The sequence below is a fragment of the Mytilus californianus genome, unplaced genomic scaffold (assembly GCF_021869535.1).
Source record: "Mytilus californianus isolate M0D057914Y unplaced genomic scaffold, xbMytCali1.0.p SCAF_1, whole genome shotgun sequence".
Classification (NCBI taxonomy): domain Eukaryota; kingdom Metazoa; phylum Mollusca; class Bivalvia; order Mytilida; family Mytilidae; genus Mytilus; species Mytilus californianus.
In genome coordinates, this window is record NW_026262581.1 from 41,091,454 (window position 1) to 41,118,436 (window position 26,983).

Genomic DNA, 26,983 nt, shown 5'->3' on the forward strand with positions numbered 1-26,983 from the left:
GCCTTCCATTGCCTTTCTTGTAAAACTTTTTTCAGTATTAGTTCCAAACTTAGCTGACATTTTACATGTATTGTAGTAACAAACTAAGAAAGCCACATTTTTCAAATACTCTTACTTCTGAAAGGTAGTGTAATTATCTTTAACTAAGAAAAATACTAAATACTCTTTATTTGTATAGATATATGTACATACATAAAAACATTTAAATTCATCATAGATAGTACACATAAATATATAAATAAACAACCATCACTGTCCTGAGAAAACTTATTCAAGTTAAAATTTTGTCTAATCTTGTTCCATTGGTATATCTTCTGTTTTATTTATTTGAGCTTCAGTTTCAAGCCTTACTCTTTCTTCGTCATCATTCGTAGCTTCTTTTAACGGTAAGGTAGAAGTTGCAACGTTGTTTGAATTATCTACAACAGATTCATTAGAATCCACATCCATAGATTCACAAGCTTCTGATAGCTGTAATCTTGCTTTTTTAGAATCACTTACTGAATCTCCACTTTCATTACACGATTGTAGTTGCTGCCTTTCTGATATTTCCAATTGTAACTTTTGATCTACAACCGGCAGATCTGACTGAGTTTGTTCCACTGTCAATGAACTATTGCTTTCTTTGAACTCTGAAAGAGGATCTGATGTCGATTGTTTTTGTTCTCCCTCTTTTTCATTTGATTGTTTTTCTGTAATTTCCAAAATTGGAGCTTCAGGATTTTCTGTATCACTGTCAGTTGATTGTTCTTTTTGGTCCGACTCACAAACTTGCTGGGCTATTGTGACAGTTTTTTCTGCCTCAGAACAGGCTTTGTTAACACTGTCCAAAATATTTTGTGCTTTTTCACAAATGTCTAATACTTTTTGAGATTTTGCACTGTCACTATCTTCATTACATTGTGAAGATTCAGTCTTTCCTGCTTTGTCAAAGGTATCTGGTAATTTTTCTGTTTCTTCATCTTGATCTGATGATTCCAGTTGTTCACCATCTCTTTCCTCTGTTTTTCTTTCTTCTTGGTCAACTTCAGAGACCTCATCAATCACTGCAGATTTTTCTGAAATAATTTAAATTTATAAAGTGATAATCTTGTAAAATAGTAATAATGCCATAGTATTAGTGAATAAAATGCTCCGCTGGGCGCAGCTTGATACGACCGCACAGGTCGAACCCTGAACATTTGGGGCAAATATGGACACAACATTCAAGCTTGATACAGCACTGAATTTGGATTGTAATTAAATATTTGACACAGCATAGGTTTCTGACACAGAATGAATGTGGTCTAAGAACTTAAAAAATTTTAATTTACCTATTCAAACCATATCATTATTATTTGCTTTTATATATAAATCAGAAATAACCAATTTAAAATTTTTAAAGAAAAAAAAAATCCCCCCCAAAATTTTTGAACCCCCTTATGATTCATCACCCCCAAACTCAATCCCAGCCTTCCTTTTGTGGTATGGTCCCTTGCAGTACAATTTCAGAGAGATCCATACACTTGAACACAAGTTATTGTCTGGAAAGTTGAAAAATGCTTGTTTTTTGGCCCCTAATTCCTAAACGTTTAGGGCAATTACCCCCAAAATCAATCCCAGCCTTTCTTTGTGGTATGGTACCTTGCAGTACAATTTCAGAGAGATCCATACATTTGAACACAAGTTATTGTCTGGAAACAAGAAAAATGCTTATTTTTGGCCCCTTTTTGGCCCCTAATTCCTTAACGTTTTGAGGCAATTACCCCCAAAATCAATCCCAGCCTTCCCTTTGTGGTATGGTACCTTGCAGTACAATTTAAGATAGATCCATAGATTTGAACACAAGTAATTGTCTGGAAACTAGAAAAATGCTTATTTTTGGCCCCTTTTTGGCCCCTTATTCCTAAACGTTTTGGGCAATTACCCCCAAACTCAATTCCAGCTTTCCCTTTGTGATATGGAACCTTGTAGTACAATTTCATAAAGATCCATACACTTGAACACAAGTTATTGTCTGGAAACTAGAAAGATGCTTGTTTTTTGGCCCCTTTTTGGCCCCAAATTCCTAAACGTTTAGGGCAATTACCCCCAAACTCAAACCCAGCTTTCCCTTTGTGATATGGAACCTTGTAGTACAATTTCATAAAGATCCATACACTTACACACAAGTTATTGTCCTGAAACTAGAAAAATGCTTGTTTTTCCCCCCTTTTTGGCCCCTAATTCCTAAAATTTTGAGGCAATTACCCCCAAAATCAATCCCAGCCTTTCCTTTGTGGTATGGTACCTTGCAGTACAATTTCAGAGAGATCCATACATTTGAACACAAGTTATTGTCTGGAAACAAGAAAAATGCTTATTTTTGGCCCCTAATTCCTTAACGTTTTGGGCAATTACCCCCAAACTCAATTCCAGCTTTCCCTTTATGATATGGAACCTTGTAGTACAATTTCAGAAAGATCCATACACTTACACACAAGTTATTGTCATGAAACTAGAAAAATGCTTGTTTTTTGCCCCTTTTTTGGCCCCTAATTCCTAAAATTTGGAGGCAATTACCCCCAAAATCAATCCCAGCATTCCCTTGGTGATATGGGACCTTGTGGTACAATGTCAGAGAGATCCATACACTAACCCACAAGTTATGTCTGAAAGTTACAAAAATGCTTATTTTTGGCCCCTTTTTGGCCCCTAATTCCTTAACTGTTGGTACCATAACCCCCAAAATCAATCCCAACCTTCCTTTTGTGGTATTGAACCTTATGGTAAAATTTCATAGAGATCCATTCACTTAAACTAAAGTTAAAGTGCGAAAACCAATGTGTCTTCGGACAACGACGACGACGCCAACGTCATACCAATATATGACCACAAAATTTTTTTTGCGGTCGTATAAAAATATATAGATATTTAGGCATGAAAGTACTCAAAAGCGACTAACCTGATATGGTTAAATGCACCTGGATTTTGTCTGCATGAAATGTGGAATCTCCTAATTTAAAGCAAGTTGATAGTTTCAGGGGAGATAACTGTCGGTGTTATGATTAATGTTCAATTGCTGTGTGTTTGTTTATTTCACATTGGTTACAGGTATAGGGGAGGGTTGAGATCTCACAAAAAATGTTTAACCCCGCCACATATATGTGGTGTCCCAAGTCGGGAATACCTAGCCTTTGTTAATCTTGTGTTTTTTAAATTTTTTTCATTTATGTGTTTCGGGGTTTAGTTTGGCATCCATTTTGCTGAACTAGTATACATTATTTTTAGTGGCCAGCTGAAGCCCACCTCCAGTTGCAGGATTTTTTTATGAATTGAAGACCCATTGGTGGCCTTTGGCTGTTTTCTGATCTTTGGTTGGATTGTTGTCTATTTGACACATTCCCTGTTTCCATTCTCAAACTTCACTTTGCAGCTAATTTTTTTTATCATGACATCATAATCATTATTGAAGTAATATTATCAATAAGATAAATGGATATATATACTCTTTGAATGTATACCAAAATCACATCTCCTCCAACAAATCTTTTCATCTGTGACTGATTGTTAAAAACAAATATGGATTTATTCATACCTTCCAAATTAGCACTTTCTGACAATGATGGGGATGAATCTGAACTTTCTTTCTGGACTGGACTATTTGTTGACTTGGTGAATACATCTTCATTATTTGTATCCTCATCACTGGGCTCAGTCCCTAAAGTCTCAGTTTCATATACATTGCTTGATTCCGGCAGGATCTGTTCTGTTAAATGTTCATCATCTACACTACCTTCTGATGTCACTTCCTCTTTGTCAATATTATATTGCGTTTGTTTAGGTTGATTTGAACCAAACAATTTATCAACAAAAGATGGCCAAGCTGACTGTGTTGGAGTTGGAAATGATGAAAATGGACTAGGTTTTGGAAAGGCTTCGTTTATGCCATTGGAATCTAATCCATTCACCATTGCCTGAGACTCAGAAACAATTTTCCTAGATAAATAAAAAATTCATATCTTAAGTGCATCCGTAAACCTACTCTTCTCTTCTTTTATAACATATATGAAAATATAAAATTTACACATGCAAGCAGAAATTCTATTCTAAATTCTCTAATCTACTGAAATTAACCATCCTTAAAAATGAAAAAAAAAAAAATGTTTGCCAGACACAAGGTGTGGAATAACAAGTTTAACTTTTGCCAAAGCTTAACTGGCCCAGAGAGTATTTCAATTCAGTATTTTAGTTCCTCAACAGGATGTATAAAATACTTAATTTCTTTAGTCTTATTTTTTGTAATTGGTTCAATTTGGTTGTCCTAGTTACTTTACATTTCAATGTATTTTCTTCAACTAACCTTTGGGTTATGCACTTAAGTTACACCTTTTGCTCTGTACTGATTTCACAAATTTCCTATCTTATTCTTTTTTAAGAAAGATCTTTCTTCATGATTCTCATTAGCCTTAATACAAACTAACCTGATGGGATTCATGGGATACCAATTTTTTTTTATTACGTAGGCATAGGTGAACCACAAATTTAAACAAAGCATAAATTTTCTATAGGCTTATATGCAAACTTTGGTAAAAACCCTGAAATCAAACATCCACAATAATACAATTTTTCTACAATCCACTTAAATTGTTACCCACAAAAATAAATGAATCCACAGTATGTTTTGGCTGATCAGAAATTAAGACATCACTGTGAATTCTGAAGAAACGTTTTCATTCATGGATGCTTATTATGACTGGTCTTTGCTCTTACTCCCAAATTTAATGTGTGTTCCAGAGAAGAAGCAAATGTCAATTTTTAAGTCTTTGCATTGACTCAGTCATATATTGAACCTGAGACCACCTGCCCTCTTGTCAAGCTCACTACCACTAAAACCATCATGGCTCAAGGCATGAACTTCAGAATAAAGTCTTGCAGCAGTTATCTGCCATCTATGCATGAAAAAGACAAGTCAACAGACAGTCCTTATCCTATCTTCCAATATTTAGAACAAATGACTTTCCACTGACCAATCAATCGACAAATAATACATCAAACACATGAACACCAAGCTCAATGCAACAACTGTCAATCAATTACAGACTGTGTATTCCATATTTTCATAAAGTAACTTATTTCTTGTGGCAATCATTTTGTTGAATATTTAATGGTCTTTTAAAAGGAGTGTAAAGGATTCCAGTATGTGATCTTTGAACTCTGATCTTGTAAATAGATTTATGCTTTTATCCTGGTGATTGTTTGCATTAAGTGCTACGATTTATCTCAAGTGATTTACTATGTACCAATATCGTTTTGATAGTGTTGACATGGACAAGTATGTAAATATACTCCAGAGACATGACGTTATGTTGGAAAGAAACCTTGTGCAACTTGGTTGAGGAGAGAAAACATATGTTACTTTAAGTATTAAATAACTTACCTTCCAAATGGATCTATTGTAGTCACCACTGACACATTCTGAAATAACACAGTGCTTTTGATTATTTTCAAGATGTCAAAGGTCTCAAACTGCAAATCATATTATTGTTACACAAAAAGAAGAGATAGTATTTGCTCACAACTTCTTGTATTTCACAAATGACAAGGTCTGCATATTTCAGCTGGTTCCATACATTTTGCGTATTTGTGTTTGCAGTGACACATTAGATTACAAAGACACATAATTTACCAATGACTTTAATCTTTTACAACAGAGATAGAGATTTCATTAATGGGTAATAACTAAGTTTTTTTACTGATCAAGAGATTTATTGTTGAAGCACAGTGATTTTAAACAAATATATTTCACATAAGCTTTCATGTAAATAATTTTTTTAATAAATTAAGCAAGTCTGTAATAGTCTTGAATCTGTCTTGCAAATTTAACATGTCAAATCATTTGAGAGCAAAAGTAAATGTGTTAAAAAAATTTCTTTACACATGCCGTTTTCCAAGTTAAAAATGTACATTCATTTGAATATTGAGAATTGACACACTATATTGAAAATTATTTTGATACTTTTATACACAAAAAAATCATCTGTACTATTCCAATTGAAAATTTTGTTTTGGAAGTCTGGTATAATGGATGTGGACAAATGTAAATGATATAGCTAACATATGCTTACAACCAGGTGAGCTTAAATGCCTTACCTTTTCAATGCCTCTCAAAAATTTGTCACATCTTTTATAATGTCTTTTTGGTTCATTGATTAATTCACAAAGCCTCTGAACAGTAAATGGTGCCCTAAAAGTACAAAAATGAATAACAATAGATTCAGTTTAAATAAAAATTATACTACTCAAATTTAGTTAACTTGTCTCTCCATCTACATTTGTATTTTGTTCTCACTAGACTCTTTTGTATAATCATTCTGTAGATTAGAGACAATTTCTTGGATTTTGACCTTTAGATGTTCTGTTGAAGTGGCAACCATGTCCATTGATTCTGTTTTTTTAAAGGGGCCATTAAGGAATATTCTTGCTTTAAAAGGGTTTGTTCTGCAGATTAATTATCATCCACTTGATTTCTTTTCAAGCCAAGCAACAAGCAAGTGACTCATTTTAAAATCAGTGGTTCACTTATATTGCAGCTATACATGCACAAGTGAAGTCATGAAAAGATTACTCAACATACAAAAATCCTGACTAAATCCCTGGTGGTTTTCAATTTCTGCAAAACTTTCCAACCCATTAATTTTATCATGAGAAAAAAATTTGGAAAGTCTGTCTTTTTGGTGTTTTTTTATTTAAAGATGGTAAACACAGTGAGTTACAATAAACTAATCTTCCCTGAGGCCCTAAAAAAATGAATAATTTTGATTAATATACATGTATATGAAAACTGAGTGCTTATGAAATGCAACACCAATCTGTTTTCCAATTTAATAAATCACAATGAACCCCTCAAGGCAAAGGTTATCATAAAGGCAATTGTCTTTAGCATTTCAATCTCATCAGGATGAAAATTTTTGCAAATTTAGGTACTGAAATAAGTCAATTCAAGTCAAATGTGTTCAATTCATGTCTTCAAGGAATGCATTAAAAGATATTTTTGTATTTTCATTCAAAAATGTACCAGAGGGCTCAGAATATGATTTTTTGAGTTTCTATTTGCACTCAGAATTTATATGATACCCAGAATCTATATGTAGGACTTACAAAGATACTAAGAAAAACTGTGGGAAATAGAATCTATGGAGTAAAAATATGCCACTTTATACAAATATTACTTTCATTGAAGTCTACAGTGACACTTGCAATTTCTGCTTTTTCAAGCAACAATATTTTTCTATTTTGAAGTAAAGAAAGTCAGAGAAGATTTATTGATTCAGGAAGGAAGTGAATTCATTGATGTAGTAAACTAGTCGTTGTTCATTGTATGTATTCTTCAATATAGAAGTAAGTTAGAGTTACCCTTACATTGCACATAGACAGGGTTATACCTACATGTATATACTCCCCAAAACTGTGTTTGAACTTTGAAGGGGTATACATGTATAATAAAATGGACACTAATGGCACACCAGGAATAATATAACAAGCAAAATTTTCTTAATTTGAATAATAGATATGAGGTATATGTCAATGAGACAGCAATCAAATGACTAAATCAACACACAGTCTGTTCGTGTTGCTCAGTCTTTAGTTTTCTATGTTGTGTTTTGTGTACTGTTGTTTGTCTGTTGGTATTTCTTGTTAAGCCATGGCGTTGTCAGTTTATTTTCGACTTATGAGTTTGATTGTCCCTTTGGTATCTTTTGCCTCTCTTTCAATAAGAGACAGGTGTAACCAAAAATCAATTAATCAATCAATTAAATTTTTAATTATAGTATTTTGTTTCTGAATAGTTGTTAGAGAAATTCAAAATGTATAAGTATATACTCATTTAAGAAATGTGTTAATGAAATTTTCCGCCCGTTTAGAATATGGGCAACAGGCACTGCTATGAATCTGATTATTATTATGATGTTTTCTTATGTTCTATTGGTTGTAATTGTTGTTGAATTGAGTTTATCATGTTTATAACAAGTATTTTGCTAATATTAAAATGACCCAATTTTTTTATGAGAAATTTTCTATTTTTTTACCCTTGAAATTCATCCATTAAGGACAGAATTCTCTTTCTCATTTCGTCATATTTTACTGGCTCTATGTTTGGTGTTGTCTGCAATAAATCTGTTGGACTGGTCTCCTTGAACTGTGTCATGACTAGATCAACTTTTGCCACAAATAACTTTTTCAGCTGATGCCATGGAAATCTGAAAAAAATTAGTAAAATTACATTATACATGAGAATTCTTTCTATTTCTTGCATTTGTAAATAGACCTAAGAGGTAAAGTCCTTAAGCAGAAAAATTCTTCAATAATGCATGCATTCAGACTGAGAGCACTTTTTAATGGATATTCTGTATTTCTGTTTTCTATGAAAGTCACAGAATCCAAAATAAGAATTGATTCTTAAATAAAAGACAAGAAATAATCCAAACATACATGTACAAAAAATGTACTTACGCCTGTATTACCTTATGTCATCATTACTGATCTGCAGCTACATTTATACATAGAAACCGGAAGTCCACAAAGGAGTTTTTGTAAATCTATTTTGACTTTGTAAGTCCTTGTGGCTTATGTATCGTTTTCTGTGGTTTTGCATAGTATACAGTTTCTCATTGTCGATTTGTTAAAGTACATGTAAGTAAAGATATGAAGCTGTCAAACTGTATATGCGGTATCCTTTATTTTCAAGTTTGATGGGATAGATATATCTATGGGTTCAACTTAGTCACAATAATTTGAGTTATTAAGTGAGAGGACATACATTGTAATGTGAATTCATTGGATAATGCTAGTATCTATTTATTCTTCCTGAGAAGCTCAAAAGAACAAGTCAGCAAGAAGAGGAGCACAGTTGGTTCCAATAGGAATGCCACTTGTCTGAAGAAAAAAATACTGTCCTCCAAATGTAAAAATATATGTCAACATTACAACTTGTCAATAAAGTAATCATCTCCCTGATGTTAGTCTCAGAAAACTATTTGTTTGAATTTGAGTTGTTTTGGTAAAACAAAACAATATACATGTATTTGTATCTAATTTAAGGCATTCTTTACATAAAACAAAGTTCACCTTACTCTTTCAATCTGTAATGTCTGTCTATAAGTTTAGAATGAGGAAGTATTTGAGTAGAGGGTATAGAAGTCATTTTGTACATACAATTGATGAGGGAAGAGACTTATAAAGTTACCCAACAGATCTTCAGTATTTTTAAGCATCCACATCTGATTCACACTGCCCTTATAGCAGGTTGATTCTAAGTAACTCTGAAGCAGGATTTTAATTGCTCATTCAATTGCTCATAAAATAGATGTTTTGATAGTTTTTATGGGGGTATACCAGGGTATATCATGTAGGGTTTTCAAGAGAATCTGCAAGACCTGATCCCTTAATCATGCAGTAAATGTACTGTTATTTACAAGCTTAATCTAAATTGTTATGGGTTTTGCCCCACTCATGAAAAAGAGTTAAATCTCGCTGAATTTGGGCCTACCATATTGCCCCACTTGTGAGAGGTAGTTTAATCTTGATGATTTTAGGCCTACCAACTTGCTCAACTATTGAAAAGTAGTTAAATTGTTAATCTGATGAATAAAAGTCTACCAACTCACCCCATTTATGAAAAGTAGTTTAATCCTGATGAATAAAAGTGTGCCAACTCACCCTACTTATGAAAAGGAGATTAATCTCTATGAATAAAGGCCTCTTATCCCACTGAATTTAGATCTGCCATTTGTCCCAATAATAATAAAATGCTCCGCAGGGCGCAGCTTGATACGACCGCAGAGGTCGAACCCTGAACAGTTGGGGCAAGTATGGACACAACATTCAAGCTTGATACAGCTTTGCATTTGGATTGTGATTAAATATTTGACACAGCATAGGTTTCTGACACAGAATGAATGTGGTCTAAGAACTTAAAAATTTTAAATTGGACATTCACCTATTATGGTCCAATATCCAAAATCTAAATACATGGTTAGATTCAGCATATCAAAGAACCCCAAGAATTCAATTTTTGATGAAATCAAACAAAGTTTAATTTTGGACCCTTTTGACCTCAATGTGGACAAAGTTGATAACAGGGCCCAAAAATCAAAAATCTAAATACATGGTAAGATTCAGCATATCAAAGAACCCCATATATTCAATTTCTGTTGAAATCAAACAAAGTTTAATTTTGGACCCCGATTTGGACCAACTTGAAAACTGGGCCAATAATCAAAAATCTAAATACATGTTTAGATTCAGCATATCAAAGAACCCTAAGAATTCAATTTTTGTTAAAATCAAACTAAGTTAAATTTTGGACCCTTTGGACCTTAATGTAGACCAATTTGAAAACGGAACCAAAAATTAAGAATCTAAATACACGGTTACATTCGGCATATCAAAGAACCCCAATAATTCAATTTTTGATGAAATCAAACAAAGTTTAATTTTGGACCCTTTGGACCTCAATGTGGACCAATTTAAAAACGGGGCCCAAAATCCAAAAACTAAATACACGGTTAGATTCAGCATATTAAAGAACCCCAAGAATTCAAGAAAAAAAACCCATTGAAATTGGTCAAGAAATAAGCAATTTATACGAAGTATCTTCTTTTGCACAATACTGTGCAATTAAATATTTCTTGCTATTGCGCAATACTGTACAATTGACAATTTCTTGCTATTGCGCAATATTGTGCTATTGGATATTTCTTGCTATTGCGCAATACTGTGCAATTGAAGATTTCTTGCTATTGCGCAATACTGTGCAATTGAAGATTTCTTGCTATTGTGCAATACTGTGCAATTGAAAATTTCTTGCTATTGCACAATACTTATTATATAATAATTTACACATCCTGTTTGGTGTGTATCTCCTACCATATCATTATTATTTGCTTTTAAATATAAATCAGAAATAACCAACTTAAAATGGAAAATTTTAAAAGAAAAAAAAATGAAAAAAGAAAAAAAATGAAAAAAAAAAAATCCCCCCCCAATTTTTTGAACCCTCTTATGATTCATCACCCCCAAACTCAATCCCAGCCTTCCCTTTGTGGTATGGTACCTTGCAGTACAATTTCAGAGAGATCCATACACTTGAACACAAGTTATTGTCTGGAAACTAGAATAAACTGCTTCGCTGAGCGCAGCTAGATACGCCCGCAGAGGTCCAACCCTGAACAGTTGGGGCAAAAATGGACACAATATTCAAGCTTGATACAGGTCTGAATTTGGATTGTAATTAAATATTTGACATATTATAGGTTTCTGAATAAATGTAGTCAAAGAACTTGAAATTGGTTATATGAATTGAATTTATATTCAATTAAAGATTTCTTGCTGTTGTGCAATACTTAGTAAATCTGTTGTCAGACTATAAAAAAATAAAGTTCAATTAATTCTCAATGTCATATTAGAAATTTATGAAAATAAAAGGGAGCTTACATCAATAGATATAAACAGTTCACCAAAGTTTCATGAGAATTGGTGACAGAATTTTTGAGTTATTGTCCGAAAACTGGAAAATCACCCCCTTTTTTAATGAATAAAACCCCCATAACTCAGAAATGTAAAATGTAAAATTTATAAAATTCTAAAGGGAGCTTACATCAATACATACAAACAATTCACCACAGTTTCATAAGAATTGCTGAAAGCATTTTTGAGTTTTTGTCCGAAAACTGGAAAATCCCCCCTTTTTTATGAATAAAACCCTGTAACTCCGAAACGTAAAATCCCAAATTTATAAAAATCGAAAGGGAGCTCATGTCAATAGATATAAACAATTCACCACAATTTCTTGCAAGTTGGTGAAAGCATTCTTGACTTATTGTCCCAAAACTGGAAAATCCCCCTTTTTTTAATGAATAAAACCCCATAACTCAGAAACGTAAAATCTAAAATTTATAAAAAACGAAAGGGAGCTCACGTCAATAGATATAAACAATTTACCAAAGTTTTATGCAAATTGGTTGAAGCATTTTTGAGTTAATGTCCGACATGTTGACGACGGACAGACGGACGGACAGACGGACGGACAGAGGTATACCATAATACGTCACGTAAACGGGCGTATAAAAATGTGTTTTTTGGCCCCTTTTTGGTCCCAAATTCCTAAACGTTTAGGGCAATTACCCCCAAACTCAAACCCAGCTTTCCCTTTGTGATATGGAACCTTGTAGTACAATTTCAGAAAGATCCATACACGTACACACAAGTTATTGTCCTGACACTAGAAAAATGCTTGTTTTTTGCCCCTAGTTCCTAAAATATTGAGGCAATTACCCCCATCATCAATCCCAGCCTTCCCTTTGTGGTATGGTACCTTGCAGTACAATTTCAGAGAGATCCATACACTTGAACACAAGTTATTGTCTGGAAACTAGAAAAATGCTTATTTTTGGCCCCTTTTTGGCCCCCAATTCCTAAACGTTTCGGCAATTACCCCCAAACTCAATTCCAGTTTTCCCTTTGTGATATGGAACCTTGTAGTACAATTTCAGAAAGATCCATACACTATCACACAAGTTATTGTCATGAAACTAAAAAAATGCTTGTTTATTGCCCCTTTTTTTGCCCCTAATTCCTAAAATGTTGAGGCAATTACCCCCAAAATCAATCCCAGCATTCCTTTTGTGATATGGAACTTTGTGGTACAATGTCAGAGAGATCCATACACTAACACACAAGTTATATCTGGAAGTTACAAAAATGCTTATTTTTGGCCCCTAATTCCTTTACTGTTGGTACCATAACCCCCAAAATCAATCCCAACCTTCCTTTTGTGGTATTGAACCTTGTGGTAAAATTTCATAGAGATCCATTCACTTAAACTTAAGTTAGAGTGCGAAAACCAATGTGTCTTCGGACGACGCCGGACGACGACGCCAACGTCATACCAATATACGACCACAAAAATTTTTTTGCGGTCGTATAAAAAGGAGATAATGCAGCTTTAAATAGAGATACAATGTAGGTCATAGAATGATAGCTCATCGTCATTGTTCTTCTTGTTGAGACGTCTGTGCCAACCTTCTACGTTGTTGTTTGCCTCCTGGGTTGGTTGAATACACACCATCTGGTAAAAAAGAGCTGTTTGCCTCCTGGGTTGGTTGAATACACACCATCTGGTAAAAAGAGCTGATGATCCAGGTTTTGCACACATACTAGGCGATTAGCATCTGTATTAAACTCTTTTTCAAAAGTTGGGAGAGTTGGCAGGCCTAAAATTAGCGTGATATGACTCCCTTTCGTAAGCAGGAATTAACTCCTTTTCAACAGTGGAGCAAGTTGAAAAACAAGAGTGGGGTGGGTTGTCTTCCTTCTGAATTTGAAAAAGGATACTTCAGAAAAACAATAATGATTGATCATCCTGAAAATGCATGAAATATTTGCCACTGGACATTAAACAACCAATAATGATTGAAAGCATGTTTTAAAATACAAAATTGTATAACAACTTAGGCTGAGGTAACAGAAATTAATTAACAGTATGTGTGAACCAAAGATATCAAGTGAAGCTTTTAAATTGTCCAAATTAATGTTGGATGCCTTAAAATTTGTTGACAACTCAGAAGTAAATCAGACAGTTACCAAAAATCGTAAATTTTGGTGTTGCTACATACAATGTAACAATGAACTGAATGCAATGGCTTTTCTCAAACTAATTTTCACTATTTAACAAAATTTGTGGAACTTTTGCCTTTAAATTGTCCGAATAATTATGACGTCTTAAACTGTTAAAAGCCTATTTTACTTTTTTGCATTGACGCCTTCCTACGTCAGAAGTATTTGTTCTACTGTTGCCTATGATTTGGTCAGTTTTTCCAAACCTGTTTAAAAACTCTGGCATCCTCAAAACTCCTGAAACCAAGTTTTGCGCAAAGGTATCGAATACACCTTATCGCTATTCCCGTTTGACCCGATAATCTGTCCCGCTTGAACTTTTGACGTCATACAACAATCACTTTTCCATTGTGGCGTCAGATATTTTCTATTATGACATCAAAAATTTTATGGGAACTTTTGTGATGTCCAGTAATGGCGGACAAATAGCGATAAGGTGTATTATAAATCTTCATGGGAATTATAGTTATTTCGTACCATTGTAAACTCGTACCACTACAAAAAAGCTCGTACCAATGCAAACTTGTACCATGGTAAATTCATACCATTGTAAACTCGTACCAACTTATTTAAATGCATTCAAATGGTGTTTATAAAATTCAAGTAATTCAACTTTTTTTATTAAGTTTACCAAAAAAAATCATAAAACATTCGTATTTTTGAATATATTTTTAATGGTACGAGTTTGCAGTGGTATGACTTCCCAGTGGTACGAGTTAACTTTTTTGGTACGAGTTTACGTGGTACGAGTTTACAATGGTACGAGTTAACTTGCTTCACTTCATGGCATGGGGTGAGGGCTTCAGTTATAAATGAAAATATAGTATGTTGACAACAGTATGACAAAGAAGCTAGATAACTTATTAATAAAACATACAAAGTTTTGCCTGTTTTTGCAACTTGCTGCAGATACTGGTCTAATAATGGAGGGATTTCTGTGCATGGTTTCTTCTCAAATTCTGGAAGAAAAATATGAAGTCTGTTAAATTCACATATCTCTATTAACGAATCAAATTTAAAACAGAGAATATCTCAATTCAATACACTTGTCATTGATTATCTTGTGTCATAAATTTTTGGTATATTACCGTTCAAAGCGTCTAAAATATCCTCTTTGTTTTCCATTCTCTAACTAGAGGTCAACAAATGGCGGCACGGAAATGACGTTATGGCGCAACTTACTTCATTATTTAGGGGTGTTAGGTAAGTTCATTTCTAATATTTTAATATTACAATTATATTACTTTAAAAGTTCACTGAATACACTTTGAATGAATTAAAACAGATATATTGTGTTGATAGAAAATATAAAACTGCCATGGTAGGTGTAGGGAAACAGTGGAACCCCTTGAGTTCAATCTTAGTATTTCCCCTTTACCTGTTTTACCTGTATCACGGCGGGACAACTCGTGTAGAACCAAAATATTTGGTCAAATATTATTAAGGTAATTTACACTGACTTACATATTTATCGAAATCCAATTTGACAGCTGCTACTGAAATATTCACTAAAATTAAAGAAGTAAGCGGCATGTTGAATTTCATGATTCCTGAACCTGGAACAGGTCGTAAGTAATCAGTGTAAAACAAGTTGTCCCATTCATTAAACGAACTTGCAACAATACTTCCACTGGTCCTTAACTGCATGTTCTTTTTAGCCTTTACACACCAAGTATATACTGGATGAAACTGCACTCAGAAATAAAATTAAAAAGTTTTTGAACCTGAGTATGCATACAATGATACATCACTTCAAATACTTACAAAAATTTTAGGTGTGTATACTTTAGTGTCTCTGGCTTCTTTTTCCTTAGCTCAGAAGGAACTGTACAAGAAATGCTAAAAAAACATATTATTTACAGCGTTCCTGATGAAGGTAAATCCAGATTAATTATAAAGCACTTCGGACACATGAAATTTATAAAGTGTTTTCATTTTTTATAAATTTTAGTAGGATCTTCTTATCTTAAAAACAAGCTTACATGTATTTGATAGTATAGTATAGTTTTATTCATGCAAATTCAAGCCCATATACAAAGTTCTGAATTATAATTTCTCAGATTTGTCACAATGCTTTCAAATTAAAGAAATAATAGTGAGTTGATACAATGAACATCATGTACATATCCTAGATGTACATGTAAGTCCTCAGAAATTGTCAGTTTAAGAGTGTAACTATAGATTAAGAACCTGAGTAAAGGTACCGGTAATTAAAAAATTGCAAAAGCAAGTTCAAATGGACAGTATGCTACATGTACATGTATTTAAAAGAAATCTGCAGTAATTATTTTATTTATTTTCAACAAGTTTATTTTACAGATATGATACATGTACCATACCTTGCATCAATGGAAGCTTATTCTTAGAGTAACATAAAAAAAGTCACTGTAAGTAATTTTGTATAGTAAACTGATGGAAATTAGAGAGTCAGACTTTCTATTCAGTATCTCATTGATGCATTGCAATAACAACAGAGCCTATAGTTATAGATCTTGATTCACTGGGCAGTGACAGATACCAAAGATAGTTGCCAGTTATACCACACACTCAATCTTGTTCTATCAGTTAATCAAACTAGAGGCTCTAAAGAGCCTGTGTCGCTCACCTTGGTCTATGTGCATATTCAACAAAGGACACTCTCTAACATTGTAGACGAGAATAAAATTCATGACAATTTTGTTGATCTTGTATTGCTGATTACTTACAAAAAATGTAGTCTGTTTAGTTTCTCCCTATCTTCTTTAGTTTTTGGTCAAAACAAAAAAGAGGATAAAAAAAAATCCTCATTTAAAGGCAATCACTCCTATAAAGAGTGACAGTCTATTATCTATCGGCAAAATTTGACTTGTTCGTAGATCTTGCCTTGCTGATCATTTTTGTGATTTAATGTGTCTATTTATCTATTATAATTCTTATTATAAAGGGAAAAACACAAAAAAAATGGTAAAAATCGTCATTAAAGGGCAGTAACTCCAGTAAGGAGTTGTCGGACGAATTCTTCTTCATTGTCTTAATTGTTGATCTTGTCTTGCTGACCATTTTTGCTTATTTAAGTTTCTATCTATCTATTATAATTTTTAAAATATAAGGCAAAAAAGCAGAAAATTGGTAATAATCGTCATCAAAGGGCAATTACTCTAATAAGGAGTCGACTGACAATTTCGACCATGAAAATTATTTGTAGAACTTATCTTTCTGATCATTTTTGCAAAAATTAAGTTTCTCTCTATCTATTATAATTTTCAAGATATGTAATAGGCAAAAATGAAAAAAAATGGTAAAATTTGATATTAAAGGGCAATAACTCCTATAAGAAGTAGTCTGACAGTTTTGACATAAGTAGACAATTGGTAGAGCTCAACATTCTGAACATTTTTGCACATGTCAGATTTTCTCTATTTATAACGGTTTTCTAAATAATAGACAAAACTTGCATTTTACCCCTATGTTCTATTTTTAGCCATGTCGGCCATCTTGGTTGGCAGGCGGGGTCATCAGACACATTTTTTAAACTAGATACCCTAATGATGATTGTGGCCAAGTTTGGTAAAATTTGGCCCTGTAGTTTCAGAGGAGATTTTGGTAAAAAGTTAACAGACGACGATGGACGACGGAAGATAGATGCCAAGTGATGAGAAATGCTCACTTGGCCCTGTGGCTGATATTCCATCAGTATTAAGTATATACATTTCCATACATTGGTTTGCTTTAGTCCAATAAAATAGCACATATTTTTTGTCAAAAGAAGAGTAATTTAAATTAGGCCGTTAGTTTTCTTGTTTGAATTGTTTTATGTTTGTCATTTTGGGGCCTTTTATAGTTGACTATGCGGTATGGGTTTTGCTCATTGTTGAAGGCGGTACGGTGACCTATTATAATTTCTGTGTCATTTGGTCTCTTGTGGAGAGTTGTCTCGTTGGCAATTATACCACATCTTCTTATTTTTATAATTAATCTTGTAGGAAAATATATGTAAAAATGTTCCTAGAAAATATAAACTCTATGAACTATACATGGAACTTGTTTAAGCCTTTGTTTTTTTTCCCCAATTCAATCTACTGACATGACTGAAATGCTACTTCATATTTCAATTTTGTTTATAAAGTTACAAGAAAAAGATATAGTAAAGGCCAACAGTACTTAGTCTTATTACAAAATGTTTTAGCCCCCCTCCCCTACTCATAAAAAAAAAAGAAAAAAATCTTTTAAACCAAATGTCTCCCAAATCAATATTTAGTGTTTCTTTTTCAGTTATTGTTTTACCTTGTCATTTAACCAACCTTTTAAGTATTATTATTTTATTAAATACTAATTATGCAATATGATGTTTTCCTTTGCCACTATAGTATTTTCATCCCTAAATGGTAGTGAAATGGTCTTATGATGATCACCAGATGCAGGATTTGTACAGCGATATGAGTAGAAATTGTTTTTAGAAAGAGAAGACTAGACAAATTTTATTCTTTTTCAACAATTTTAAACACATTGTTGGGTCATGTTAGAAATAAAAATGATAGCTGTGCTTTGTTCTTTTTCAGATGAATTCTGGACAACAAAAGTATGGTTTAGCAGAGTTGCTGGCCTTAAGTCATGCAGAGTTTGACACACAGATCAAAGAAATGAGTTTAAAAGTTTGTGAAATATAATTCTAAAATTGTTGTGTTGCTCCAATGACTGAAAGGGGCATATACATACATGTATATTTTTTGTGCTTCTGTTTGTATGTTCTTATCACTTTTAGTTTTAAAATGATTAAGTACAACTGTTATTCTTGCTCAAAACCTTTTGACATTTTACAAAATGTCATTTACCAAAACTACAGGTTCATTTTATTCTATGGATATTTGTTAACCATTTTGAGTTATAACCCTTGTGCATCTATATAATCAGAACATCTACTCGCTTAAGATAGATTTCCTAGCTCAAAATATTTTCTGAGTGTAGATTTTCCAACTCAAAAATATTTCCTGAGTGTAGATTTTCCAACTCAAAAATATTTCCTGAGTGTAGATTTTCCAACTCAAAAATATTTCCTCAGTGTAAATGAAGATGTTTACCACAAAAACAGCATGTGATTTCAAGGTTTGATAATGAGGGAGAATTAGATATAAATATTTTGATGTGTCCTTTTGCTTGTCTAAAAATATTTTTGTCATGTTTTTGGATTTTCCAATGAGATTTTTGGGGAAATAATGACAGTGTAGAACTTATCGTTATTTTGGAATCTGCGTCATTTGAACTATTGACGTCATATAAAAATCACTTTTCCTTTGTGGGTCAGACATTTTCTATTGTGACTTCAAAATTTTACAGAACCTTTGTGATGTCCAGTAATGGTGGTCAAAAAGTGACATTAAGGTGTATTAGCTAGATTTCTACCCCTATTATAATCTTTTACGTCCCAAAATTGGTTTCCATTCTCTAACTAAAGTTTTCTTCAACCAAATACTATGAAACTTATACACAATGCTTATTATCACAAAACACAGATAAGGTTGGTTTTGGGTGGTGTCACTTTTACTGTTCTAGAGTTATGCCCCTTTACAAATGGAAAAAATTGCTGAATTTTTCGTTTCAGTTCTCTAACTTAAGTTTGCCTCAACCAAATATTATGAAACTTATACACAATGCTTATTACCACAAAACACAGATCAAGTTTGAATGTTGGTGGCGTCACTTTTACTGTTCCAGAGAAATGCCCCTTTACAAATTATGGAAAAATTGCTGAATTTTTTGTTTCTGTTCTCTTACTTTAGTTTGCCTCAACCACACATTATGAATTTTTTGCACAATGTTGATTACCACAAAACACAGATCAAATGTGAATTTTGGTGGCGTCACTTTTACTGTTCTAGAGTTATGCCCCTTTACAAATGGAAAAAATTGCTGAATTTTTCGTTTCCGTTCTCTTACTTTAGTTTGCCTCAACCAAATGTTATAAAACTTATACACAATGCTTATTACCACAAAACTCAGATCAAGTACAAATTTTGGTGGCGTCACTTTTACTGTTCTTGAGTCATGTCCCTTTATAACGTTATAAGCAAGTGGGGGCATCATCTGTGTCCCATGGACATGTTCCCCATTTATTTATATTACTTGTACTCCACATCTGTGTACTTCAATGCACAGATGTTGTCTTACTGACATCTAGCAAAAAATAACACTCAAACTGGTGCAAAATGATTGTTTTGAATATGCAGTCAAATGTGAGCTTTTGCTCCATGTTGAAGGCCTGACAATGACTTTAAGAAGAAGGTCAGCAATGATAACAATGTTGTATTATTTTGAGTTTTATCAATTGCTAATAAGGGTCATATATCAATTGCAAAAATTGGTAAATCATAAAAATAATTCATTGTTTGTGCTTATAAATTAAACAGTAGAACAATTCTTTATTTAAAATGCCATGCATAACTTAGAGATAGTATTACATTATAAGCAAGTTAGTTTGTCAATCCTTATTAACTTTAAAATATTTTATAGGAATTGATTTTGGACTTATACCAACATACCCATATATATAATATGAAATACCAAAATTAAACTTTCTTCTAACAATGGCTAGTACAATATTGGAAATTGGAATGAAATATGATACTTTTGATTTCAGAATCTCCTTGACACCATCTCTACACTTCAAAAAGAAATGTCCAAAGAGCAAGAAAATTTTAACTCTTTGAGTGCAGAGATGTCATCTCTCAATAAGAAATCTCAACAGTATAAACAGATCTCAAAAGAAGTGACAGAATCTCAGGCTCGTCTCACAGCTTTAATGGATCGTAGTATGAAGTGCTTTCAGCAGGTAAATTAACTATTTAAAATGTTGAGAAAAAAATGTTCAAGAATCAAGCAGCGATACCAAAAAAGAAAAACCAGTGGATAGGAGAAAGTATGACATGGCAGTTATTTTGACCTCAGATGTGAAGACACAGTGTTAGAAATCTTTGAAGTACCATCCTTTAGAAACTTGTAAAACATTAGTCTGTCAGGTAACAGTCTCTAGAGCACTTCAAAGGATCTCCTTTGTGTAGAAATTAGCCCACTAGTTCAAATTATTATTACAAGGGCATGAAAGAATTACATTTTGTTGATACTTTTTTTTTTTTTTGCATTTTACAAGGTCATGCTTTTCTGAGACTGCTTATGACATCTTTACACTAAATTAGATGGAGGTGTACTGGCTGTTTGGTCACTTTATTGGATAGTTGTCTCATTGGCAATTTTACCACATCTCCTTATTTTTTATATTTGCAAATGATAAAATTTTAGGCCCTTTGTATACTATATATATTGATACAAGACGTTTTCCTAAATGAAAATATATTTGAATAATTATTTTTGTAAGGCCATATAAAATGTCTATTTTTGGTCAGTTATACCAGTTTTGATATGTTTTCAGCACAGGTGTCTATACAATCTGTCAAACTCTAAATTGTTCGAATTCAGAGTCTATAAAAGTTGTGAATAAATTTAACTTGAACAAAATCAAATATCTGCCATCAACACCCAAAACTCCAAATAGTGGAAAACATTAACATAAGATGTAATGAAAATGTGGAAGGGTTAAACCCTCAACACTCTCCTTTATAAAAAATCTTGATCAGTTATTTTGAAACAAAGTTCAAAATAATCGAAATTTTGTAGAGCAAAGAAATACGATTGTTACTAACAACTTTTAAAGCTGTTTGTTTCACACATTATTTTGATTTCTAAAGCCTCAAAGAATTTTCTTAGCATTAGTAAGTATTATTCTTTAGATGGAGCATGCTGGACAATTTCTTTTTTACAACCAGAATAAAGGTACAGGGGCTTGGGTTTATTATATCAGATTGAGATTAAAGGTGTAATTATTTTTGATTTATATGTCATATTTCTGTATTTCCAATTCACCTGGACCTAAGAGCTTATCTCACCTATTGTAAACTTTGAAAATCTTTTGTATAACCACTGGACCATTTTCAGTTTATTTTCTTATCAAATTTTCTCTTTGGGTAGGCAACTTAAGGATGTATTCTTCTGATTTTTCAGTCTCGTTGAAATCTTGTTTGAGAATTATTTCATGTGATACAAGTGAAAAATATCAATGAATTTAAAAAATATTATAATCAAACTTAACTCTGTGAAAAAATTGTGTACTTACAATAAGTAGTTTTTGAGTAATAAAATTTTCAAAGTTTTTAACCAATCTGGTCAGTGTCATCAGCCAAAATGTTGAGAAAATGGGTGAGAGGTAAAAAGAAATGATTTTACCAAAAATATGTACATCCCATTCCCATATCAATTTTTTCTTTTCAAAATTCTTAGGTATGTATTTTGTCAATCATTTATAACAAAAAAGTTGAAATAATATGCTTTTTGTTCTAAAAAAGAGAAAAATCCCAAATTTACAAAGTTGACGGCATGGTGGTCAATTTGACATGAAAAAGCAACAAAATTTTATAAAACTTTCTAATATTTACACCAACTTATAGTTTTTTTAAGTTAAATTTATTCAGATTGGTCCACTTCATCTTTAGTGAAAGTATGAAAGAAAGTTTAATTGTGAAACTATGATTTTTTTCATGATATTAGCCCAAAAATGGGTAAAAATTATGAAAAATGGGAAAATCATTTAAAATGGGGTACTTTCCAATGGCCGCAGCAAAAAAAGAAGTGCACCACCATCTGATTTCTTCTTCATCAATTACTTTCTTACAGTCATATAAACCCAAAAATCAGGTTAAGACAAAAAGTTTTAATTCTAGAAATTTTTGGCTCCTAAGAGGTGTACATCCTTTTAACCCTTACCAGGAGAATGATGCCTTGAGGCATCGCCACTCATGCGCTGAATGATGCCTGAAGGCATCATGGATTCGTGAAACTGGCCATGTTCAGTTTCTAAAAAAAATAAAAGCTACCTTTTAAAATGTTTTTTCACAATTTTGTTGTCTAGTTTTCTTTCTTTTCCCTAAATAATCCTAACAAAATAAGGAAGTTATGCATATCTGGTAGCTAATAACACAAGGTCAGCGACAGTTGGTTTTATAACTTGAAAAAAAAAGATACACACTATTTGGTAATGTATAAAAATATTCTATCCATCTTATACACTACCCCAAATCAGGCATATCAAAGCAGTTCATTTGTTAGTTTAATAAGTTATGATATGTATGAATATGAAATTTAAGAGTTAATTTATGTGTATTATTAGGTATTATCAGGTTAGGTAAATGTCTGGTGTATATAATTTTCTTAACAACAATTAACTTGTAGCCCTGATTAATTTAATTGTAGTAATTTCACTAATCTGCACTATAATTAACACTAAATTGTAGAAAATAAAGCAATGAACAAGTTGATTGGAAAATAACATGGGTCATTAAACTTTGATAAGCTTGTTGTTCCCCCTAGGGAAGAGGTGATGGGGACATGAAAATAGTAATTGTCTTTAAGTTTTTGTTTGTTCGTACTTGTGTCAGTCCATTTTCAGGTTTGTTAGCGCTCTCACACATACAATTCTTGCTAGATTTTTATGAAATTTATATCAAAGATAAAATTGAGAATGGAAATGGGGAATGTGTCAAAGAGACAACAACCTGACCAAAGAGCAGAAAACAGCCGAAGTCCACAAATGGGTCGTCAACACAGCGAGAAAATCCCGCATCCGGATGCGGGCTTCAGCTGGCCCCAAAATAAAAACTCCAAAACATATTAGTTATAAAGGTTTATATCAACAAGGTCTTGGACCAGTCTGATAATCAGCACAAATCAACTATTTTTACAGGAGTAATGTCCCTTGGATATAAAAATTATATGGAAAATTGCGTTGCAAGTGATTACATTTTAATGAATGATATTTATGAAAAAGTGTGTAGAAAGAACCATAAAAATAAATTGGAGTTATTGCCCTTGGGCAGATAAAATATGTGCAGAGGGATAATTTGGAATGCTGTTTTTTTATTTTCATTTTTCATGTTCTTCATATTCTTTTTATGAAATAATTTGGTAGAGACAAATATTCATACATTTTTGGTAAAAATTCTCCCTTTTAGAATTAAAATATAAGACTGTAGTGATATATTAGAAATAAAACTAAAAATAAATTACAATTCTGTAAAGAAATGATATAAATATCATTTTTGTAATGAAATAATGATTTTCAAATTAATGGATGCCGAAAATATCTTAAGATCTATCTTTTTACATATTTTAAGTAATTAAGAAATGGTTATAAATGGTTTGGATGTCAAAGAAACCTTGGAATGTCATGGCCCTGTATTATCAGGCAAATGTAAATTTGCAAACTTCATACTGACAATCTTTATATTTCATTTTACTCATTGATTTATATGATATTACTCTTTAAACAGTATTTATGACAGAATTTATTTGTAATACAAATGCATTTGTTTTATGCTAAGGCCATTGACTGTTACTATAGTTAAATGACCCTAAAGTACTTGAACTTGAATTAAACAAATACATTATATGTCCTTGTGACTTCTGTAAAACAAGAAAGAAAAATCAGTTCGTAATATTTCTTCTTTTATGATAATATAGGGTTGAACATTGTTTAAGACAAGGAATAAAGTAAAAGTCTTTTTAAGTTCATTGATAATTTCCAAATTAATCGAAACTTGTTGAAGATTGATTAGAATTTTATTGAGCAATAGATGACTTAGGGCTTACTCGAGAGAGAACGGAAGTTCGTAACTGCCAAAGGTCATTCTTTAGAGAATGAATGATTTGGATTGTAGTATAGGGAGGGAGCTGGCCCAACAGCTTGGGAGGGCGTGTAAGCCCTAAGTCATCTATTGCTCAATAAAATTCTAATCAATCTTCAACAAGTTTCGATTAATTTGGAAATTTTATTGAACAATAGATGACTTAGAGGCTTCCACGAGACTTTAGAGTTCTACATTCTAGATCATTCATACCAGGATATATGTGAAGGCAAATTCTTGATAATAATAAAATTTTTAGTAATGTACTATTCTATTATTCCAACTATATACATGTATATATAATATTTACATTTATAACAGAATCATAATACATGTTATTATTTGTTTTCCAATAAGCTATCACTTAATGTTTGTGTTTGAATAGGTTTAAAATAAAATTTGTAAAAAGTTTGTGCTGAGCTCCAACCAGCTGTTTTAAGTATATTGTTTAATGGAATCCCATGTGCTGCAGCACTGGACGATGAAGCTGATCGACAGCTATGTGTCCCATACACTTTTATATCAATTCCTGCTTTTCCTAATAATTGTTTTATCCAACGTGATATTGTACTTTTTGTTACAGTTTTAAAAGGTTTAACACATGAAATAAAAAGGGACTTTTCCTGTCCCCTAAGTTTTGAAGTTCTTTTCAAATATTCTTCCATGGCTACAATAACACATAGTTTATAATCATCATGTCTATTAAATTCCAATGGTCCAATGTGCTTTCCTGGTTTGAACTGTTTAACTAAATCTACTATGTACACTTTCATGTTGTCATTAGAAATAGTAATATTATTAAGTTTTATCAAATGAACAGTTTGACAGCGTTGCACACTAAGCAGCATAAGCAATAATGCTAGCTTTTGTGATAGTTGTAATAGTGTTAACTCCTCATTTGCTGGTAATGTTTTCAAATAATCTAAAACTATATTTACATCCCATGTTTCTGTATATTTGGGAAGAGACGGTCTAGCATTGAAAGTACCCCTCATATATCGAGTTACTAGTTTATGTTTTCCAATGTCTATCCCACTTGTCACAGAACAAATTGAAGATATTGCTGATTTAGCAGTGTTGATTGCACTGTAACTTAATCCACTGTCATAAAGTGATGATAAGACGGACAACACAGTGTTTATAGATGGATCAAGTGGATCAGTTTGTTTTTTATTTGAAAAACACATCCATCTTTTGAAATAAGTCCCATATTGTTTTCATGTGGATTGTCTCCAAGATTGTAAAATGATGTCAGCAGTGAGTGTTGAAAGTCCTTTATTTTCTAAGTTTTCCCGGTTAAGATAAAAGCTCCCAGTCGGAGGTTTGAAACTGGATGAATTCGTTTCAGATCCTGAGGTAGAAAGAGACTGTTTTTCGGAAGGATGTAGGATTGTTGGCTGATCTGATGTAATAATTGTGGAAACCATATTTGTGTTGGCCAAAGTGGTGCTATCAATACTGCTTTGTCTATCTTGTCCTTGATGATTTTCTGGATCACCTGTCTGATGACACTGAAAGGAGGAAAGATATAATAAAAATTATTACTAGTCCACTTTATAGTAAAAGCATCAATTGCTATTGCATGTGGGTCTGGCTTATATGAAACATATTGAATTTTCCTATTGTTAAGCCTACTAGCGAATAAATCTATATCCATTGTCCCTACAGAACTCTGTAATTTTTCAAATAATTCTGTTTTTAATGTCCATTCCATGTCGTCATTCAATTTCCTTGATAGTTTATCAGCTTCTATATTCAGCTTACCAGCTATATGTGCCACACTAATCCATAATTTACGTTGTAAACACCGAAACCATATTTCTTTTGCTAGAATATGTAAATTTGTAATTTTTCCTCCAAAATTTTCAATATAAGAAATAGCTACTGTATTATCTAAGTTCATTCGAATATGCTTTTGTGAAATATTTCCAGCCAATGATTGTAAAGTTAAGAAAGCTGCCTTTAGTTCTAAAACATTAATGTGCATTTCTCTCTCTTCTGCTGACCAAAACACTTCTGTTTTCTTTCCAGTAGTTTTATTAATTCCACCCCAACCAGTTTTACTTGAATCACTGAACAGTATAATATCAGGATCATTTTGCATTATTGGTTTGTAACTAGAAGGAAGATGTTTTATCCACCACTTGAATATTGTTTTCACATGAGTTGGTAAACAAATAATCCTATCATAATTACCATAAAACATTTTTAACACTTTCTCTTTATATATTTCTAAATCTTTGTAATACAATTGAGCATATTGTACACCTGGTTCACTGGCAACCATTTTTCCTATAATTTTAGCAAAATTTCGAATAGTTATTTCCTTAGAATGCAATGCGTCAAAACATAGATCTTGTAAATTTAAAATTCTTTCTTGTGTCAATCTAACTGTCATATTTCCAGAATTAATTATAAATCCTAAAAATATTATTTCTTTTGTTGGTGTGAACACAGATTTCTTTGGGTGTACTGTAAAACCTAAACTGTCAACTAATTCCACAGTATGTTTTACATTGCTCTGACAGTCTTCATAAGTGCATGCTATAAGTAAGCTATCGTCTATGTAAGGGACATTTATATGACCCATTTTGCGCAAAAAAGAATATACTGGCTTTAGTAATTTTGTAAAAATTCTTGGA

General features: G+C 32.4%; 2 protein-coding genes and 1 long non-coding RNA gene across 3 annotated transcripts in view; 1 reads left to right on the top strand and 2 right to left on the bottom strand.

The window, feature by feature from the left end:
• Nucleotides 1–151: 151 nt before the first annotated feature.
• LOC127702235 (serine/threonine-protein phosphatase 4 regulatory subunit 2-A-like) lies at nucleotides 152–14,805 on the bottom strand. The gene is made up of 7 exons (XM_052206347.1): nucleotides 14,724–14,805; nucleotides 14,513–14,594; nucleotides 8,049–8,219; nucleotides 6,112–6,205; nucleotides 5,399–5,436; nucleotides 3,557–3,957; nucleotides 152–1,058 (listed from the first exon to the last, which is right to left on the bottom strand). Exons 1-7 carry the CDS (start codon nucleotides 14,758–14,760, stop codon nucleotides 289–291), a joined length of 1,593 nt encoding a protein of 530 aa, XP_052062307.1. The 5' UTR covers nucleotides 14,761–14,805; the 3' UTR covers nucleotides 152–288.
• LOC127703523 (uncharacterized) lies at nucleotides 1,543–2,575 on the bottom strand. Its single transcript, XR_007982995.1, has 2 exons — nucleotides 2,420–2,575; nucleotides 1,543–2,108 (listed from the first exon to the last, which is right to left on the bottom strand). It is a non-coding gene; the product is annotated as an uncharacterized LOC127703523 (long non-coding RNA).
• A 217-nt stretch (nucleotides 14,806–15,022) lies between the features above and the next one.
• Nucleotides 15,023–26,983, top strand: part of LOC127702321 (uncharacterized) — a 36,052-nt gene continuing 24,091 nt past the window's right edge. The window contains exons 1-4 of the mRNA XM_052206468.1: nucleotides 15,023–15,080; nucleotides 15,955–16,022; nucleotides 18,174–18,266; nucleotides 20,249–20,440. Coding sequence (XP_052062428.1) covers nucleotides 18,174–18,266; nucleotides 20,249–20,440 — 285 coding nt within the window. The 5' untranslated portion in view covers nucleotides 15,023–15,080; nucleotides 15,955–16,022. The remainder of the gene's footprint in view (nucleotides 15,081–15,954; nucleotides 16,023–18,173; nucleotides 18,267–20,248; nucleotides 20,441–26,983) is intronic.

Bases quoted from the DNA above. Each gene is read 5' to 3' on its own strand.
- LOC127702235 (XM_052206347.1), bottom strand. From the start codon at position 14,760: ATGGAAAACAAAGAGGATATTTTAGACGCTTTGAACG. The intron at 6,206-8,048 runs GTAAAAAAATAG...TTGTACTTTTAG, and splicing joins TTAATGGATGAATTTCAAGG to GGCACCATTTACTGTTCAGA. The intron at 3,958-5,398 runs GTAAGTTATTTA...TTATTTATCTAG, and splicing joins ACAATAGATCCATTTGGAAG to GAAAATTGTTTCTGAGTCTC.